Below are 16,169 nucleotides of genomic sequence, written 5' to 3' on the forward strand. Positions count from 1 at the left end.
GCTAGCCACGCGGAGAAGGTCACAGCTCCTAGCTATCCCTCCTGGGGTGCCAGACAAGCTAAGAGAGCAATCTTGGATGTTCCGGTCCCAGCTGCCAATGACTGCAACGGTATGAGACCTCAGACAAGACCAGCGGGGGCTTCCCTGGTGGCGCAGTGGTTAAGAATCTGCCTGCCAATGCAGGGGACACGGGTTCAACCCCTGGCCCGGGAAGACCCCACATGCCGCGGAGCAGCTAAGCCCGTGCACCACAACTACTGAGCCTGCACCACTACTGAAGCCCACGTGCCTAGAGCCTGTGTTCTGCAACAAGAGAAGCCATGACAATGAGAAGCCCGTGCACTGCAACGAAGAGTGGCCCCCGCTTGCCGCAGCTAGAGAAAGCCCGCACACAGCAACGAAGACCCAACACAGCCAAAAATAAAAACAAATAAATAAATTTATTAAACAAAAACAAGACCAGTGGGACTTCCCTAGAGGTCCAGTGGCTAAGACTCCATGCTCCCAATGCAGGGGAGCCGGGTTCGATCCCTGGTCAGGGAACTAGATCCAACACGCCACAACTAAGAGCCCGCATGCCGCAACTAAAAGATCCCACGTGTGGCAATGAAGATCCCGCACGCGCCAACTAAGACCCAGCACAGCCAAATAAATAAATATTAAAAATATATATATATCAATAGTTAAAAAAAAAAACAAGACCAGCAAAAGAACCTCCCAGCTGAGCCCTACCCAACCCACAGACTTGTTAAGTCAATAAATAAAAGAGCACCAGTAAGACAACTGAGCATACATACCAGGGTTCATAAACTCATGTCTTCAGTGGCCAGGGAAGTAATACAAACATGTGACAGCCAGGTATAATGCAACAGGAAGCAGTGGGGCACGTGGCTACGTGGATGGAATAAACATCCATGGCCTACAGCCATTTAAGGATAATTTTTAAACAAAAAATCCAAACAAACAAAAGGCTGTCTCTGCCAAGGCACCTGCATGAGGGCTGTGATTCCCATCCTTAAACACAGGAGGATCTACAAAAATCTACCCAATGGCTTGCCTCCAGCTCTTATTTATATTCGCTCTCTAGAATGTGGTATAGAGGAGGAGGGAAGTATGCAATGGATAAATATTACTGCACACCTACTATAGGCCAAGGAGGCATAGAAGAAAAGATAATCTTTCTGGTTAGGTCCATAGCTTTCATCAGATACGCAAGCCTGTGATGCTAAAATGGTGAAAAAAACAACTGACTTTAATGTAGCAGTCTGATGCCTAAGTATATACTCTAGAAAAGGCACTGTACATGTGCACAAGGGTGGGAGCACAAGAATGGTCCTTGCTGTGTTCTTTATAACAATCAAAACTGGGAAACAACTGAAAAGTCCATTACCAGAAGAATAAATAGCTTTACAGTGTTACAATGGACATTTAGCAGTGAAGAGAAATTATAAGATCATACTAGTAACATAGGTAAATCTTTCAAAATGTTAACTAAAAGAAGCAAGTTACAAAATACATAGAGTATGATACCATTCATATAAAGCTAACATGCAAAATAGTCACACATTTGTGTATCCCCTCAAACAACATTTAGTAAAAGTATAAAGATGTGCACGGGAGAGAGGAAAACCAAGTTCAGAGCACTGGTAACCTTGGAGAGAGATGGAGAGAAGTACCACGAGGAAAGGGCACTTGCGGGACTCAAGCTGTTTTCATAATTATGTGTTTCTCAAGCCACGTACACAGGTGCTCACTGTTCTGGTCTCTGTCCCTCCCCACGTCTGCCTTCCCGCCCTCGCACACTCGGTCTGTCACACCCCACTCAATAACCCCCACGTACGCCTCTTTTTATGCCCTTTTGCTCAACTCACCCTCAGATTTTTAGAGCAGCCCCTCCCACTTGTTTCCTTTTCCACGCCCTCACTTTCAGCATTTAATAGTGTAGGAAATTTCCTATAAAAATCCCAAGTTTCTACCTTTTCTAAAAAGAGAGAAGACCTGGCACCACCGGGACGGCGTTTCCCACAGGCCAACCTGCTCCCCACCACCTCATTCATTTAGCTCTGGCCAAACAAGCCAGTGGTCTATTGTTCAAGCTCCTCCCCCAAACCACCCAGCCCATCAACCCCAGACACGCATGTCCAACTGCGTCTTCAAAGTCTCCACCGGCCTCTCTCACAGGCATCTCACACCCATCCACCCACAAATTAGTGCTTCTTCCCAATTTCCTTTTCCTCAGTAAATGAAGATTCCTTTCTTGCAGTTGCTCAGCCCCAAAACCTTGGCTACCTTCTCTGCCTCTGCCCTCTTCCTCCACCCTACATCCAGTCTTGTCAGCTCTACCTTCAAAATACATTTAGAAACAAGGTCTCGCCCTCATCGGCCTGCTGGACTAATAAGGTAATAGCTCCTTACCTGCATTCTCTGCATCTGCCTCTGCCCCTCCATCTACCCTGCCTCGCCCCAACCCATCTACTCTTAAATGCAGCAGCCAGCAGCACCTTATCAGCATTTAAGTCAAGTTACATCACCCCTCTGCTCCAAACTCTCCAACTTTCGAGGCTTCTCAGAGGAAAAGCCAAAGTCCTCATAACGGCCTACAGGCTTCCCTGAATACCCAGCTCTTTCTATGCCCAAGGAGATAAGGCCTAGGCTTCCTCAGGCAGGGTTGGCTGTGACAACACAGCAATTGTGAACATTCTTGGCTTTAATAACCACTGGCTTCTCAGGGGTCTGGCCTGTAGAGGGAGCACAGCGTCACCTCTTACAATGTGGAGAGCGCACCCAGACGGGCACTGCACACATCTAAGGGCTCAGTAAACGTTAGTTACCATTGTCTTGATGCTCATTATCCAGAATGGATAAGTTCAAACGTCAGCATGCAAAGAAACAATGTATATGGTCAAAATTAACCTTGAAAGTAAATTGCCATAAATGACTTTACATGTATTTTATATACAACCCTGTACAGCATATAAACAAAACATACGCAAAATATTGAGATGTACTACGTACTTTTACTGGCAAAAAGAATTTTACTGGTGAACTTAGCTGAATGTAAAAATATGAGCAGTTGCAATAAGATTTCACTGTACTGAGGACATAAATCCTCTACAAGACGCTGAATAACCACAGAGCAAATCAGTTACCCAGGGTTAAGTCGCAGTGCTGTTACTTTCAAGACTAACTTAATTGAAATAAGTTATCATTGCATCCTAACTTTATTCCCCAAACAGGGCCTTGTTGAGCTTCTAATATCCTAACCATTCCCAAAATGGGAGATGAAATACTAGCCCTGATTCAGTTTTAAGTAGCTCAATAAAAATAAAACAGAAATATAACTAATTATTAAAAACAAAAACAAAACAATATGAAAAGCTCCAGCTCTGGGGAAAGAGAAAACAGAACCAAGTAAACTTGAGGATTCAAAAAACAACAGTCGGCACAGTTCCACTTTTTATGTTTTTAAAAGGGAGAAGAGGGAAGACATATGGGAACATATGTATATGTATAACTGATTCACTTTGTTATAAAGCAGAAACTAACACACCATTGTAAAGCAATTATACCCCAATAAAGATGTTAAAAAAATAAATAAACAAAAAATAAATAAATAAAAGGGAGAAAGGGAGGTGTGGATATATGTAACCACATCAGGCATCTGCCATGTCCACTGGTAAGAGAAACAGAACAGCTTAGAATAACATCACGTAACTATAAAATGCCCACCTGGGGGAGGTCTGAGTGGCCTATCGCTGAGTCACAGCACCGTTCTTATTTACAGACCCCATTACTAACTACACTCAAATCAAATGCAAAATGTTATAGCAAAAAAATGAGTACCAGGGCTTCCCTGGTGGCGCAGTGGTTGAGAGTCCACCTGCCGATGCAGGGGACATGGGTTCGTGCCCCGGTCCGGGAAGATCCCACATGCTGCGGAGCGGCTGAGCCTGTGAGCCATGGCCGCTGAGCCTGCGCGTCCAGAGCCTGTGCTCCGCAACAGGAGAGGCCACAACAGTGAGAGGCCCGCATACCGAAAAAATAAAAAAGTGAGTACCAAAGAATTCCATTTTATTTGCACGTGTAAACGAAGAGTATTAGCAAAGGCAGTTTCAGCTGGGACTTAACAAACAACAAAGCCCATTAAAGGTCATGGTCCCCAACAGGAATAAACAATGGCTCACAGATGTTCACGGGTGTTGCCAAACTACCATCAATGTATAAAATTAAATTTGGACATAACTGAGTTTCCTTATGGTTTTGGTGACGTTTCTCAGATAAATATTGGGCTGAGCGGGTTCAGAGACGCGCTGAAATGTGGGTACAACTTGATGCAAGGATTAAGCGGAGGCACAGCGTCCCACCACAGGGATGTAAAACTGCAGTCAGAGAAGTCTACCATTCTATTTAAACCATGGCGAGCGAAGAGTCTGATAACTCTGGATGCTTTTACAGAAACAGCTAACACTGTAGCTGTAACAGTCACACATGCACACACGAAAGTAATGAGAAAAGAATTCATCTCACATGTAACTCAAAACATCACCTCTACCTACCTACCTAATAGAGTGATCGCATCACCTATGTTACTGTCTTGTGATTATGTCATTAACATTTTAAGCAATTAGACTGTAAACTTGTTAGTGGCTTTTGACTCTGATTAGTTAGTAGTGACTACACAGAGCTGCACGAAGAAGGGGTCTAAGTTGGCATTAGAACTGGGTGGGAAAGCAAAGCACAGAATCGCGAACATTACCATCCTCAGTATTTAGGGAATGAACAACACACCCACGTGCAAACATTCACTGTGGCAAAAATATAAGATAAAATAGAACTCTGCATTATAATTTCCTACATAAGGCCTTCTTTGCTCTCTTCTTTTCACTGAAGCCACCAGGCAGATTCTAGGGAAAAAAAAGCCAGCCTACAGTTCATAAGTGACCACGGTGAATCCTTTCCATTGTTACAGGCCATAGTTAGAGAGGGTTCTTTTCAACTTCTTTCCATTGGCTCCCAAGAGCCAGGTGAGCTGTCCTAAGGGGGCTGTGCACTGATGCACACACAGCAGGCGGCTCGGGACAGGGCTCCGGGGCTTGAGGACTTCCTACTTCCTTTTCATTCTGTCCCCAAGCACTCGGCTGAGCTCCTGGTGTACGACTGGCACATTCACTTCCTCAGCCAACTTTAATTTGGTAAGATTAAAAAAACAATCCTTATTAGGAAAAACAACGCAACAATTTTTAATAAAATGAGAAGGAAAGAGTTAGGACAAATATGCTTCATTGGGTTTGAAAACAAATATCCCGCCTTTGACAGCCAGGCAAAGGAAAGCATTTTCTAAAGCAACAACTTAAAGAATCAAAGATCTGTGCAAGCCACTCTCTTCCCCTGCACTGTTTCTACCTGACACCAGTTCTTTGTTGGCACACATCATGCTCAGCTAGGATGAATTACACACACTCAAAAAGCTGTCAGAGGAGAAGGGTCTTGCACTGCACACAACAAGGTGCCTGTGCTCCCCCTTTGCCCACAGCTGATTTCAGCTGTCCTTGTTTTTCAGTCCACTTCACCATGAGTCGAAGGCTAGAGTCATTTCTCAGCAACTTTGGTCCAAAGCAGAAATAAGATCCTTTCCCAGATTGAAACTCCCTACTAATATTTTCCTCCCCACCATGACTCAGCAGTAGCTTTTTTGGATTTTGCTCAAAGAATTTACCTGAACTAACCTCTCACTTTTAAAAACCATCTCCATTTTCAATTCCTTTAAAAGCTCTGAAATCCTTTACCAATCTATTACCCCCTTCAGTGTCACACAGAAAACACCTTTTGGGTAACTGTCCAACCACCCCCTTTTCTCTGAGGACTGCCCATCACTCAGCCCCTGTTGAAGGAGTGGACCTGCAGGCAACTCTGTCCCCTCGCCACAGCTTATCAAAGCACAGATGGACAACTGGCCCAAGCCTGGCAAATCAGATTCTCCCTCAACTGAATGGGGCTGGGTACCAGACATCAGCAGTCATGCTGGGCTGGGGCTAGAATGGTCATTTTTTCACCATGCGTGTGCCGAAGCAGAGAAAGCCAGACTTCAGGTAGAGAGGGAATGACCCAGAAGCACAGAGAGAAGCAAATGAGAGACTGTGGGTCATTAGAGAAAATGACTTCGGCTGCCAATCATTTGGTTCCCAGTTCAGGTCACTCCCCAGGCTGCTGCATTTCCAGCACTGGGTTTCAGTGAGATATCCCTGTAACCTTTATGCATATTTCCATTTTCTCCTAAACTAGGTTAATTATGTTCCTTCTCTTTGTAACAAAAAGGTACCTAAGATAACCACATGAGTGGTAACTTCCAAATTCCTATCCCATAGTCTATGAGGCAGCAGCTTCAAGAAATCAGAAGTTAAAAAAAAAATCCAAGAGGTGAGGGAGAGGAAAACAGTGGGAAGGGGAAAAAGAAGGACTGGATGAAAGTGGAAGACGCTTTGGAAACTGAGGTTCAACTAATTCAAGAGAAATGCAGTACCTTCTACACGACAGGCACTCACTCTGCTAGGCACCAGGAGATGCAAAGATGGGGAACTCACAGTCCTGGCGTCCAAGGAGCACAGTCGTGAAGGGAAGACAGAAATGCACAACTGCATTTAGGATGTGAGGGGAGGCAGCCGGTACCATGGGCACAGGCCAGGGAGTCGGGCTCCCACAGCCGACTCTGAGCAGCATGAGAACACACAGCTGGGAGGCACTGAACAAGCTTTCACGGCCATGTGTGGTAGGTGGGAGACAAAGCAGAACTTCTGCAGATTATCAAATGCAGCAAAGCTGGTTACCCCCAACATCAGACCGCTTGATAACTTAATTTAGGAAGGAAGTTTCTGCAGGTCGGAAGCTTCTCTCCACACCTTGTATGAATCTTCTCAATTTAACTTTGAACTGTAAAGGTGCTTAAAGCACACTATCTCAAATAGCATGGTAAAAGCAAAATAGTTTTCCAAGCAGTTATGATCGCAGAGATTTTATCTTATAGTGAGCAACAAAGAATCAGAGTATTAATTTAAATAGCGATTATGCTCTAAAACTATGGCGTTAGTTCAGGATGCTGAAGGACATAAGAAATATTTTACATGAAACGTTAAAAGGTCACTATAACAATCTTATATTATTTTCCTTAAAAACAAACAAAAAATTATGAATCAAGCAAACATAGTGTTCTTAAATGTTAGAACTGTTTTCCCACTTCTAGCAATGTATCCAAAATATATACATATATACCATGGAAAAAGCCACGCATGAAAATATTCTGGAGAGCATAACAAAAAACCAAGAGCAATCTAAATATCCAGTAATAAAGAATATATTAGGCGGCTACTGGAATATTATTTGATGAAACGTAACTTAGCCACTAAAAAGAATAAAGATAATGTATCAATAATAACAAAATGAAATACATGTTAAACGGGGAGAAATATATATAAAAATTTATGTATTCTCCAATTACAATAGTACATAAAAAAGAATATATTATATAAAACTCAATATATATAGAAAAATACTATAAAGGAAAACATGGCAATGTTTACGTAACAGTGGTGAGATAGTGAGTACTTTACTTTTCTAAGGTTTTTTTGGTTAAGATGTATTATCGGTAAACTTTTAAGACACACCGCCTTTTTTTCTCCCCTAAGCATTAGAAATCAAATGTAAACTTACTTCATCAGAAGCAGATCGAAGACACTGGACAGCAGCCTGTTTTTTCATTTCTTCTAAAGTTAGATCTGAGCACTTTTTCTTACTCTTTCCCCATTTCTTATAAGCTCCTTTTTCCCAGCCCAGGAAGATGTCATTCTCCTAAAGTAAGAATGGACGAGTTTCAATGATCAACGCTGAATAACAAGTTTCAAACACTATTATTTCCCACATACTTACACATATATTCCCCTACCAAATTATTTTCATTCACAAATTGGTACACACTAATAAATTAAGAGACCATAGGACACTGTCAATCAGAGCACTTCAGAATAATCCATTTTTGTTGGTTTTTTTTTTTTGCGGTACGCGGGCCTCTCACTATCGTGGCCTCTCCCGTTGCGGAGCACAGGCTCCGGACGCGCAGGTTCCGAGGCCATGGCTCACGGGCCCAGCCGCTCCGCGGCATGTGGGATCTTCCCGGACCGGGGCACGAACCTGTGTCCCCTGCATCGACAGGCGGACTCTCAACCACTGCGCCACCAGGGAAGTCCTAATCCATTATTTCGATATCTGTTACTGAAGTAATTATTATTTAGGATTTATGATCTCAATAAATCTGATCCATTTATATTTATAGAAAATGCTAATAAACTCATTCACATGTAAATTCAAGTGTTATCATTTAAATTTCAGTATAAATTCTAAACTATACACACAATTAAATGTCCTCTTTTCTGTACTTCCCACTCGTCAATAATGACTGCTCATGTTACCAGCAGATTTTCTTTTCTTCCCCGCCGCGCCACACGGCATACAGGATCCTAGCTCCCAGACCAGGAATTGAATCCGTGCCCCGTGCAGTTGAAGGGCAAAGTCCTAACCACTGGACCGCCAGGGAAGTAAGTCCCTTACTAGCAGATTTTAACATTTAACAGGTGAATGGTTCATTCCTATATCTTGCAGTCTGAAAAACAACAGATATAAAATATTTTATGTATTTTAAGCTTATTTTCCCCTTGATTATATATGCCTGTTATAAAAACTAAGGAAAACTGGAAAAGCAGGAAGAAAGCAAATCATCCACAATCCTACCACCCAGTGAAAATTATAACAATTTGGTCTGCTTCATTTGGTCTTTTTCACATGCTTTAAAAAAACACATGATTGGGGCTTCCCTGGTGGCGCAGTGGTTAGGAGTCCACCTGCCGACGCAGGGGACACGGGTTCGTACCCCGGTCCGGGAAGATCCCACATGCCGCGGAGCGGCTGGGCCCGTGAGCCATGGCCACTGGGCCTGCTCGTCCGGAGCCTGTGCTCCGCAACGGGAGAGGCCACAACAGTGAGAGGCCCGCGTACCGCAAAAACAAAAAACAAAAACACACATGATTGAATTCACACTATTTGTACAATTTTGTACTTAACTTATATTGTAAACATTACCCCCATGTTACTACAAATTCTTTGGTAATACAATATTCCAAGATGTAGGTTTACTTTACCTCCCTAAACTGGGACTTGAGTATTTTTAATTGCTTTGCCACTTCATTTTGCCCTTCATTTGGTAAATTATTGTTAAAACCAGTGGACAGACAAGATGGGGAAAAAAGATTAGAAAGAAAGACAAAGGCAAAATTAAGAAAACTCCTTAGAAGAATATTTGGCCTACAGTGGGCCCTCAGGAAATAGATATGAATTAATGAATGAGATGGAAGAAAGGAAAAGCACAATAATAATAAATTCAAAAGATCTCTTGGATCAAATCATACACCATCAACTGTGTAGCCAATCTTTACTGTGATCAAATACATAAAATTACTTTCATGCCACCAGATAAGAGTGGGAGGACCCCTCCCCTCTATACTCATCATGATTAACATACTTTTTACTTAATTTCTTGGGCATGTTTGCAGATCTCGTGAACCCGAAAAACATATTTGCTGGCTGAGTGGTGTCAATTCCATTTGCCAAGGGAAAATGTGCTTGATGGCCAAGTAAGAACTCTCAGTATATTTCCATTTATCTAATGTGTTTGACTGGACAACACCTGAAACCTGACATTCCTTATCAGTGATATCTTCTGGAGATAGAGCTTGTCCTTTCACAGGAGCAGAAACAGAACCATAACAATGTAGATTTGAAGCTTCTGAAGACAGAGGAAAATGTTATAATTTTCCTCTATTCACAGCGTATAAAACAAAGAAGGTAGAAAAGTTCTGTGTAATTACTGAAAACAGGACTCCTTTCTGTTTGAGTTGCTGAGACTGGCTTTCTCTTTACTCAGCATTATAAACATGTTTCTCTACTGAAGCTATATATATATATATATATATATATATATATATGTTTTTAATATTTATTTATTTATTTATTTTGGCTGTACCAGGTCTTAGTTACGGCATGCGAGATCTTTTAGTTGTGGCATGCAGGATCTAGTTCCCTAACCAGGGATTGAACCTGGGCCCCCCATGTTGGGAGCATGGAGTCCTACCCACTGGACCACCAGGTAAGTCCACTGGTGGTCCACTAGTGGAAGTCCACTACTGCAGCTATATTAAAGCTCAGCAGGGTTAATAACACATTCAAAGGTCCAAATAAAGTTTTATTATACAGGCAGAAGGGACTCTCAAAATTCACATGGACACACAGTCCTTCTTGAGGGCAGTTTGACAATACATATCAAATATCTTAAACATGCATATGTATTTTTGATCAATAATTCTACTTCCGGGAATTTAGCCTAAGGAAAAAAAATCACCAAAGTGTGCATAGATTTAGCTACAGTGATGTTGATCATATAGCTGTCAATAAGTGCAAACATGTAGAAAAAACTTAAATGTCAAATAAGGAGGACTTGGTTAATAAGTTATAATTCATCCAGGCAATTAGATATTACAGCCATTAAAGAGATTATGAAGTGTATTTACTGACATGGGAAGCTACTCACAATATATATAAGAGAAGTAGTTTATACAACAGTATGATCTCATTTTTGGTTAAAATACACATGCACACCTATTAATGTGCATTAAAATGTCTGAGAGAAATGTACTAAGAGGCCACCAAGGAGCTTGTCTCTTGGTGAGCAGGAACAGGAATCTATAACTTTTCTTGTAACTAGGTCATACTCCTTTAACAGTCGAAAGTTTTTTTTTTTTTTTTTTAATGGAATACTCGTAAGTCAAGAATCGAGAAATCAGAAGAGTTCCTGTAGCTCTTCACCTAGAACACGTGTCTGGCACTCGCTTTGTTTGTCACATACCATAAAATTTGCTTTTTAAATATACAATTCAGTGGTTTTTAGTATAATTCACAGGGTTATGCAACAATACCATTATCTTATTTTCTTTTAAATTTATTTATTTATTTATTTTTGGCTGCGTTGGGTCTTTGTTGCCGCACGCAGGCTTTCTCTAGTTGTGGTGAGCGGGGGCTACTCTTCATTGCGGTGCGTGGGCTTCTCATTGCGGTGGCTTCTCTTGTTTCAGAGTTCGGGCTCTAGGCATGTGGGCCTCAGTAGTTGTGGCTCGCAGGCTCAGTAGTCGTGGCTCACGGGCTCTAGAGCGCAGGCTCAGTAGTTGTGGCGCACAGGCCTAGTTGCTCCGTGGCATGTGGGATCTTCCCAGACTAGAGATTGAACCCGTGTCCCCTGCATTGGCAGGCGGATTCTTAACCACTGCGCTACCAGGGAAGTCCCGCCATTACCTTATTTTGAAACATTTTTCATCACCCCAAAAAGAAGCCCTGTACCCACTAGCAGTTACTTCCCATTCCTCTCTCTCCCAAGTCACTGGTAACTACTAATCTGTTGTCTCTATAGATTTTCCTATGCTAGACATTTCATATAAATAGAATTATACAACCCATATCCTTTCCTGCCTGGCTTCTTTTGTTTGGTGTAACGTTTTAAAGGCTCATCCGTGTTGTGGCATGTATCAGTACTTCATTCCCTTTTATGACTAAATAATATTTCACTGCATGGATGTACCACACTTTGTTTATCCATTCATCCACTGACGGATATCTGGATCGTTCTCACCTTTCGGTTATTGTGAATGATACTGCTGTGAACATTCATATACAAGTTTTTGTATGCACACATATTTTCAATCTTGTTGGGGATATACCTAGAAGTGGAATTGCTGGGTCACATGGTAACTCTATATTCAACCTTTTGAAGAGCTGCCAGACTATTCTTCAAAGCAGCTATGCCATTTTACAATCACACCAGAAGTATATGAGGATTCTAATTTCTCTACATCCTCACCAACATTTGTTATTGTCTGTGTTTTTTATTTTAGCCATCCTAGTGAGGATGAAGTGGTATCTCATCATTTTCCCTAATGACCAATGAAGTTAAGCATCTTTTAAGGCGCTTATTGGCCATTTGCATATCTTCTTTGGACAAATGTCTATTCAAATCTTTTGCCCATTTTTAAATCATCTATTCTGAATACACATCCCTTATCAGATATAAATGACTTACAAATATTTTATCTAATTCGTTTTTTTAATGTTCATTTTATTTTCTTTATTATTATTTTGGCTGCGTCGGGTCTTAGTTGTGGTACGTGGGATCTTCGCTGAGGCATGCAGGATCTTTTGTCACGGCGTGGGCTTCTTTCTAGTTGTGGCGTGTGGGTTTTCTCTCTCTAGTTGTGGCACGCTCTGTAGTGTGCGGCAGGCGGGCTCTCTAGACGCGCGCAGGCTTAGTTGCCTCACGGCATGTGGGATCTTAGTTCCCTGACCAGGGATCGAACCCGAGTCCCCTGCAATGGAAGGCGGATTTTTTACCACTAGACCACCAGGGAAGTCCCTATTTTATCTAATTCTATGGGTTGTCTTTTCACTTTCTTGATGATATCCTTTGAAGTATAAAAGTTTTTCACTGTGAGGAAGTTAATACATTGATATCTTCTTTGGCTGCTTATGCTTTGGTATCTAAGAAACCACTGCCTAATACAAGTCATGAAGATTTACTCTTATGTCTTCTCCTACGTTTTATACTTTTAGCTCTTATATTTAGGTCTATAATCCATTTTGAGTTAATATTTGTATGTGATATGAGACAGGAGTCCAACTTCATCCTTTTACACGTGGTTATCCTGTTGTCCCAGCACCTTTTGTTGAAGACCATTCTTTCCCCCATTGAATGGTCTTGCTGGAAACTACAAAGGTTTATTTCTGAATTCTCAGTTCCATTACATACGGCCAGCCATATGTATGCCAGGATCAAACCATCTTGCTTACAGGAGCCTTGCAATAAGTTTTAAAACTGGGAAGTGTTAGTCCTCCAACTTTGTTCTTCTTTTTTCAAATTCTTTTGGCTATTCTGGGTCCCTTCCATTTCCGTATGAATTTTAGGATCAGTTGCCAATTTCTGCAACAAAGGTAGCTGGGATTCTGATAGGGATTGCCTTGAATCTGCACATCAGTTTGGGGAGCCCTGCTATGTTAACAATATTAAGTCTTCTGATCATGAACATGGGATGTCTTTCCATTTATTAGATCTCTTTGATTTCTGTCAGTGATGTTTTACAATTTTTAGTGTGCAAGTCTTACACTTCTTTTGTTAAATTTATTCCTACATATCTTATTCTTTTTCATACTATTGTAAATGGAATTTTCTTAATTTCATTCCTTAGGATTTTCTATACACAACACCACGTCAGTATGTCAATAGAGATAGTTTTCGTTCTTCCTTTCCAATCTAGATGTCTTTTTTGGTTCTTACCTAACTACCCTGTTAATGCTGATTTTTAAGATTTTACGTATTTTATCTTTGAAAATGTCTTTACTGATATTAATCCACAGGCATGGGTTCAACGGAACAGATTAATTGCTTAGAAGGAATTTATAAAATTCTGTTAGCTTCTTCCCTTGATACGTACATTTTTTTTTTTTTTTTTTTTTTTGTGGTACGCGGGCCTCTCACTGTTGTGGCCTCTCCCGCTGCAGAGCACAGGCTCCGGACGCGCAGGCTCAGTGGCCACGGCTCACGGGCCCAGCCGCTCTGCGGCATGTGGGATCTTCCCGGACCGGGGTACGAACCCGTGTCCCCTGCATCGGCAGGGGGACTCTCAACCACTGCGCCACCAGGGAAGCCCGATACGTGCCTTTTAGCATGTCATCATATTGCAGATCAATCACTCCCAAGTGGAAGTTAGGTGGGAGCTTCTCACTGAAGTTAAACAGATTCTGAGATGCAGACATTTCCTTTGCACTGTGTCAAGGTGTGAAAAATGCTGCTAGAACTGTAGTTTGACCTTGGACAACATATCCAGTGCAAATTTGTGTGGGAATGGAGATTTTGCTTCTTGTTTTAACTTCTGACATAATGAAAATGCATAAAGCAACTTGACATTATTTGTGATTCAAACAATGTTAGCTGTTAGAATGACTTTACCACATTACAAATTTTGCTTATATGTGCTACTTTGCCTTGCAATTTTAGGCTGAATCCATTAAGAAACACCATCAAGTCTATAGCAAAAGCTATACCAACACTAGTATACTAGATATATTTTTATGCATCCTGCTCTTGCCACTTACTGTATTTGAGAGCTCCCTTATTCTATTTTTTTCTGCCTTCATGTACTGTGTGAATGTGTTATGACTTATTCATTAACCATTAGCATTGAACTAATAATTAGACCTTAAAAGAACACAGTATAAAAAAGCTCAAGATATTTCTATTTTACTTGCTATATTTTCTGTGCTATACTAATTAAAAGTCCACTTAGACATAAACATATAATATTATGCATGTGTCAAATATTTACTAGGTAAACTCAGCAAATCAAGTATGATTCTTCAAAGTCACAATCTTAAAGACAGAGCACAATTATTAAGCACCAAAAGAAGATGTGGCTAAAGGACTTCTCAGGCCGAGAATCTACTGTCAGGCGCTTTTCTAGACACTACTGTGAGGTAACATAAGGCTAGAGTTTTGATTGACTTTGTCTTGCCGTCTTCTATCAGAAAGGAAACTGAGAACTGGAGGAAGGAAAAGAGCACGGCATTGTGAAATGCAGCTGGGATCAACGACTGTTGTTCGCTGCGGGGCACCCGCCTCCCACAGCTTCCCATTAACAAGAGTCCTGAAAAACCAAACCACCAAGAGTCTGAATGGGACTAATGCCACTCCCATCTGTGGGCCTTAATCCCTCTGGCCACAAAGACTGGCTCAGAGAGAGGCATGTGACCAATCAGAAACGAGCACTTGAAAATGGACCCTCCACACAAGATTTCTGCTGGGAATGCAGGGAACACACCCTCTGCACAGTGTGAGAGCAGGATGCTGGAAACGTGCTCATTGTCATTTGCCCTCCAGTCCCCAGCAGTGGCTGCAAAACCAAGCTGGTGCTGGGAGGCAGGCGGACGCCCTATTGACACTGTGAGCTCTGAGCTGAGCCAGGCAGGGCCAGTCCTCATTCTGGACTTGCAGCTGTACGAGACTTTCTTTTTTTCCAATTAAGGCGATTTACACCAAATTTTTGGTTGCTTGTGAATGAAAGATATAGCTAGAATCTGAGGAAAGGCCTCAGTAATAAATTCACTTCTCACTGCTCAAAGGAACTGTAAACTGCCTCTAAAAAATGAATAGCACCAATTAAATGAGAACTTCAGGTTAAGTGCATCCTTTTTTTTTCCTACTAGGTCTTCAGCCAACAAGTTCCTCATTGGCCTCCCTGTTTTCAGTTGCCCAACCCGATCACCCATTACCATGCTTGCCATTTGGTACTGCTGACTAAATATAGCAATGGGTCTTTTTGTCTCCGGGACTAAAATACAAATCCTCCAGCAGAGCACATCAGGTTCTTTGGAATCAGCTTCCTGCTCGGCTCTCTCGGTCTAATCTCCTCCCTCTCCCTCCCTATCCTCCTCTGGCCTCCCAGTATCAGGCCCCTTCCTGCTCCTGTGACCTCGCACGCACCCGCCTTTTCTTCTTCCTTCAAGGCTGTTCAACCGTGATCTTGCCTGTGGTTCCCGCCGCCGCTGCCCCCCAGGCCCACGTCCCGGACTGTGCACAGCCAGAGCACATCACAGACCCGAACCTGATGGCCGTCTCCCAGAGCCCACCCCCCCAGTCACCTCTGCAGTCCCGGTGCTTGCAGGTGTCTAGCAAGCACGTCATGGCCATTCATGTGGTGAGTAAAAACCCAGGCATTAAATGCAGTGCTGATATTCAAAACATCTTCTCTATTCCATGAAAAGATTTTACCAAACCCCCCCCACCCCTTTCACTATGTATCTGAGGGAGTCTGTGGACATGAACTTGTGCACCCACCATTAGTACTAACTCCTACTCTCAATTTTTTTTCACACTCCTTATGTGTAAAGTTAATTTAAATTAATGTCTATTGAGTGAATGATTGTTGAAATACAGTACATGCAGCAAGACACCTGAGGAACCCAGGATGGGTCCACTGTTATTGTTAAAGGAAAACACTGCAAATGTTAGCTTTTCCAAGCAGTGAAATGCT

The 16,169-nt window shown here is 42.1% G+C and overlaps 1 protein-coding gene across 14 annotated transcripts in view; it reads right to left on the reverse strand.

Moving 5' to 3' along the window:
* Positions 1-16,169, reverse strand: part of KIAA0232 (KIAA0232 ortholog) — an 88,507-nt gene that overhangs the window by 24,019 nt on the left and 48,319 nt on the right. For 13 of the 14 annotated variants that reach the window (XR_002642206.3, XR_016393183.1, XM_022554955.3 and 10 more), the window contains exon 3: positions 7,705-7,842. The exons of the other annotated variant lie outside the window; for it this stretch is intronic. Coding sequence is in view for 11 of the 13 variants with exons in the window: in XM_022554955.3 (XP_022410663.2) it covers positions 7,705-7,842 (138 nt within the window). In the remaining 2 variants the exon portion in view is untranslated. The remainder of the gene's footprint in view (positions 1-7,704; positions 7,843-16,169) is intronic. 14 annotated transcript variants of the gene reach the window in all.

The sequence above is a fragment of the Delphinapterus leucas genome, chromosome 5 (genome assembly GCF_059928025.1).
Source record: "Delphinapterus leucas isolate spDelLeu-1000000601 "Yukka" chromosome 5, BTC_Dleu_Yukka2, whole genome shotgun sequence".
In the NCBI taxonomy this organism is placed as follows: domain Eukaryota; kingdom Metazoa; phylum Chordata; class Mammalia; order Artiodactyla; family Monodontidae; genus Delphinapterus; species Delphinapterus leucas.